General features: G+C 48.7%; 1 protein-coding gene across 1 annotated transcript in view; it reads left to right on the top strand.

Moving 5' to 3' along the window:
• Positions 1-110: 110 nt before the first annotated feature.
• Positions 111-5,255, top strand: part of LOC114923715 (sialoadhesin-like) — a 19,892-nt gene continuing 14,747 nt past the window's right edge. Inside the window, exons 1-3 of the mRNA XM_029287049.1 lie at positions 111-531; positions 2,268-2,570; positions 4,173-4,433. Coding sequence (XP_029142882.1) covers positions 111-531; positions 2,268-2,570; positions 4,173-4,433 — 985 coding nt within the window. The remainder of the gene's footprint in view (positions 532-2,267; positions 2,571-4,172; positions 4,434-5,255) is intronic.

The raw sequence follows: 5,255 nt of genomic DNA, 5'->3' as shown, positions 1-5,255 counted from the left end.
TCCTCCTCCTCCTCCCTTCTAGCACTGATGATGTTCCCTAGTTGGGTAATAAAACGTCTGCAAGAAAACCACCCAGCTCAGAGAGCACCAAGGGCCCCACCTGCTACCGGATGAGGGAAAAAGTTGATGTCTTTTACCAGGATCCCGCATGGGGATCGGTTGCCGAATGGCAAAGACACGGCTGCTTTAGAAGGTTCGACGGTTTGGCCCCGCGAGTGACGCTTCTTCCATTCTCCTTCTTCCCTTCCCTTCTTCTTCCATCCCACCAACCTTCAGCCGCCAGCGTCACCATCAGCCCCTCTCCGGAGGTCCACGAAGGCCACGCCGTCCGCCTCTCCTGCGCCCTCAGCGGCAATCTCTCAGCCTCGGCTAACTACTCCTGGTTCAAGGGGGGCCTCCGTCTCCCGGGGGTCTCCGGGGATTCCCTGGTCCTCGAACACGTGGCCCTGGAGGACGCCGGAGCGTATAAGTGCCGAGTGGACTATCACGGAGTCAGCAAGACGTCCAGCTCGGCCTCCCTCTCTGTGCTGTGTAAGAGCCCCCGGTCTTCCCGACTCGCTCCGTTTAGTGACCGTTCAAAGTTACAACCCCATTGGGAAAAAAAGTTTTATCAAAACTCGATACAATAACCCTTTTTCACACTTTACGACCGTCGCGGTATCCCTGCGGTCACGTGATGATCAAAATTCAGACGCTTGGCCACTGACTCGTGTTGATGACGGTCGCAGCGTTCCGGGGTGTGTGTGTGTGTGTGTGTCCCGTGATCCCTTTTGAGACCTTCCGTGGGGAAGCCGAATTCACTTAACAACCGGGTGACTAATTTAACAGCTGCAGGGATTCGCTGAACAGCGGAGGCAGGAAAGGTCGTAAAATGGGGGCAAACCTCATTTAACGAACGTCTCACTTGGCAACGTAAATGTTGGGCTCGACTGTGGTCGTACGTTGAGAATTGCCTGCACCTCTTAAAATGGTCAGGGTTGAAGAAACGTGTCCACATGTCTTCTCCAAGTCTCTCCATAATGTTTATTGTTTTTCATATGTTCCTGAAAATCAGTTCTAAATCCCTTTACAAACTCCTTTATTTCCAGAAATAATCTGGTGTACATGACTGGTGCACATTATTATTAGAGTAATAGAATAGCAGAGTTGGAAGGGACCTTGGAGGTCTTCTAGTCCAACCCCCCGCTCAAGCAGGAGACTCTAGTCCAGGGGTAGTCAACCTTGGCTCTTCTATGACTCGTGGACTTCAACTCCCAGAATTCCTGAGCCAGCATTGCTCAGCTTTTCCCTCAGCATGGCTGGCTCAGGAATTCTGGGAGTTGAAGTCCACCAGTCATAAAAGAGCCAAGGTTGCCTACCCCTGGTCTAGGGGGTGACCCTTTAGCAGTCTTCCAATATCTGAGGGGCTGCCACAAAAAAGAAGAGGGAGTCAAGCTATTCTCCAAAGCGCATAAAGGCAGGACAAGAAGCATCGGATGGAAACTGATCAAAGAGAGAAGCAACCTAGAATTAAGGAGAAACTTCCTGACAGTGAGGACGATTAACCAGTGGAACTGCTTGCCACCAGAAGTTGTGGGTGCTCCATCACTGGAGGTTTTTAAGAAGAAACTGGACAGCCACTTGTCTCGAATGGTCTAGGGCAGGGGTCGGCAACCTTGGCTCTTTTATGACTCGTGGACTTCAACTCCCAGAATTCCTGAGCCAGCATGGCTCAGCTTGGAAACCTCTCCCTTTCCCCTCAGCATGGCTGGCTCAGGAATTCTGGGAGTTGAAGTCCACGAGTCATAAAAGAGCCTAGGTGGCCTACCCCTGGGCTAGACCATTTCAGACAAATGGCTGTCCAGTCTCTTCTTAACAACCTCCAGTGATGAAGCACCCACAACTTCTGAAGGAAACTTCTGTTCCACTGGTTGATTATCCTCAGGAAGTTTCTCCTTAATTCCAAGTTGCTTCTCTCTTTGTTCAGTTTCCAACCATTGTTTCTCGTCCTTCCCTCTGGTGCTTTGGTGAATAATGTGACCCCCTCTTCTTTGTGGCAGCCCCTCAAATACCGGAACGCTGCTATCATGTCTCCCCTATTTCTCCTTTTCTCTAGACTAGCCAAACCCAAGTCCCGCAGCCGTTCTTCGTATATTTTAGTCTCCAGGCCTTGGATCCTCTTAGTTGCTCTTCTCTGTACTTTTTCCAAACTCTCCACATCTTTTTTGACGTTTCCCACCTGATGTGGATGCCGTGCCCCCATAATTAAGGGCGGTCTCTGCTTTCAGATGCACCGAGGAACCTCCACGTGTCGGTTTTCACGGAGACCGAGAGGGGAACCGTGGCCATCTTCCAGTGTTCGGTGGACAGCCATCCTCCCGCCACGTGGGTCCTGTACAAAGGAGACGCCGTCTTGGCCACCAGCGGCGAGAAGGATGAGCCGGCCTCCCGTCGGGTCAGCGTCACAACCGGGCCCGGCACCCTGCGCGTGGAGATGACCGGGGTGGTGCCGGAAGACGAAGGGAGCTACAACGTGACTGCCACCAATGCCCATGGATCTGCCTCCCGACAGCTCTACTTTCGGGTGCAAAGTGAGGGTTGCATTTGTTAGCCTCGGGGGAGAGGGGGGGAAACTGACCCTCACCCCAAATTCACACGTCTCTACAGCGAGTCCTCAACTTAACAACCGTTCGTTTAGTGACCGTTCAAAGTTACAACGGCGCTGAAAAAAAGGGACTTAGGGTCGCTTTACGCTCTTAAGAGCGTGGCGGCATCCCCATGGGGTCACGAGATCGAAGTTCGGACGCTGGGCCACGGGCTCGTAGTTATGACGGTCGCCGTGTGTCCCGGGAAAGAGGCCACGCAATCATCCCCTTTGGCCACCTTCTGACCCAGGAAGTGGGATTTGCTTAATGACTGTGGCAAGAAAGATTGCAAAATGGGGCAATGTTCACTTAACGGCCGTCTCGCTTAGTGGCTGAAATTTTGGGCTCAATTGAAGTTGTAAGTCGAGGACTGCCTGTATTATGGTCTTTGAACAGTCTTTACAATTTAATAGTAATGAGAGAGAGAGAGCGAGTAGACAGATGATAGATAGATAGATAGATAGATAGATAGATAGATAGATAGATAGATAGATAGATAGATAGATACAAAGATGAGAAAATAGATAGAGATAGATAGATAGATAGATAGATAGATAGATAGATAGATAGATAGATAGATAGACAGACAGATAGATAAAGATGAGAAGATAGATAGATAGATAGATAGATGATAGATAGATAGATAGATAGATAGATAGATAGATAGATAGATAGATAGATAGATAGATAGATAGATAGATAGATAGATGGATGATAGGCAGAGATAAAGATGAGAAAAGATAGATAGATATAGATAGATAGATAGATAGATAGATAGATAGATAGAGATGAGAAAATAGATAGATAGACAGACAGACAGACACAGATAGATAATAGATAGATAGATAGATAGATAGATAGATAGATAGATAGATAGATAGATAGATAGAGATAGATAGAGATAGATAGATAGATAGATAGATAGACATAGATAAAGATGAGAAAATAGATAGATAGATAGATAGATAGATAGATAGATAGATAGATAGATAGAGATAGATAGATAGATAGATAGATAGATAGATAGACATAGATAAAGATGAGAAAATAGATAGATAGATAGATAGATAGATAGATAAAAAATGAGAAGATAGATGAGAAAATAGATAGATACAGATAAAGATGAGAAAATAGATATAGATAGATAGATAGACAGATAGACAGACAGACACAAATAGATAAAGATGAGAAAATAGATAAGATAGATAGATAGATAGATAGATAGATAGATAGATAGATAGATAAATAGATAGACAGATAAAGATAAGAAAATAGATATAGATAGACAGACAGACACAGATAGATAAAGATGAGAAAATAGATAGATAGATGTAGATAATTTCCCCTTCGCTTATGTATTTCCTTCCCTCCCCTTCTTCTCCCCTCCCCCCCTTCCCTTCCCTTCCCTTTCCTTCCCTCTTCCTCTCTTCCCTCTCCCTCTCCCCTCTCTCCCCCTCTCTTCTTTCTAAGTGCAAGCGTGCCTTTCCTCCAGTTATTCCTCAACATGTCCTTCCATTTTCCTATTATCCCCTCCCTCCCGGGATGCAGCGGCCCGGATCCTGATCACGCCCTCCCCAGAGGTGGTCGAAGGGGACCAGGTCAGCCTCACCTGTGACGTGATTGGAAGCCTTCCGGAGGAGGCCACCTTCTCCTGGTACCGGAACAGCAAACACCTCCAAGGGGAGGCCGAGGGCACCCTGGCCTTCCTGCCCGTCACCCGCCTGGACGCCGGAGCCTATTACTGCAAAGCCCAGACCGCCCAGGAGGGCAGCCTCAGCATCTCCCCGTCCGTCAGCCTGACCGTCTTTTGTAAGTGCCAAAGGGCTGGATTGCCTCCAGATCCCTCTCCGATTACAGGCTGGGAAAGGTACCTCTGGACCTGAAAGTGGGGGAGCCCCCCCCCCGTGAACGGCGAGAACAATTAGCCAGCGGAACTACCTGCCTCCAGAAGCGGTAGGCGCTCCAACAATGGAGGCTTTTAAGGAGAGATTGGACAGCCACTTGATTGGGATGCTATAGTATAGGGTGCCTTGCTCCATCAGGGGGTTGGACTGGAGGACCTCCGAGGTCCCTTTCCGAGCTGCCTTCCCATAGTGCCTTCCAAGGGTACCTGGAGGTCAAGAGGTGTCAAGATGGTGGCCCCCCGTGATGTTTTCAAAGCTCACAGAGCCGTCTTCTCTTGATGACAATTTGTAGAACCACCGTCAGAGTAATAAACAGAATAACAGAATTGGAAGGGACCTTGGAGGTCTTCTAGTCCAACCCCCTGCTCACATAGGAGTCCCTATACCAGGGGTCGGCAACCTTGGCTCTTTTATGACTCGTGGACTTCAACTCCCAGCATTCCTGAGCCAGCATGGGGGAACTATGCCTCCATTCATGACTCGTGGACTTCAATTCCCAGAATTCCTGAGCCATCATGGGGGAACTATGGCCCCCTCATGACTCGTGGACTTCAATTCCCAGAATTCCTGAGCCAGCCGTGCTGAGGGGAAAGGGAGAGGTTTCCAAGCTGAGCCAGGTTGGCTCAGGAATTCTGGGAGTTGAAGTCCACCAGTCATAAAAGAGCCATGGTTTGCCCTAGCCCTAGGCCACTTTATGACTGGTGGACTTCAACTCCCAGAATTCCTG

Source organism: Protobothrops mucrosquamatus, unplaced genomic scaffold (genome assembly GCF_001527695.2).
Source record: "Protobothrops mucrosquamatus isolate PMUCROS unplaced genomic scaffold, P.Mucros_1.0 scaffold8815, whole genome shotgun sequence".
NCBI lineage: Eukaryota > Metazoa > Chordata > Lepidosauria > Squamata > Viperidae > Protobothrops > Protobothrops mucrosquamatus.
This window is presented reverse-complemented; position numbering and strand designations above follow the sequence as displayed.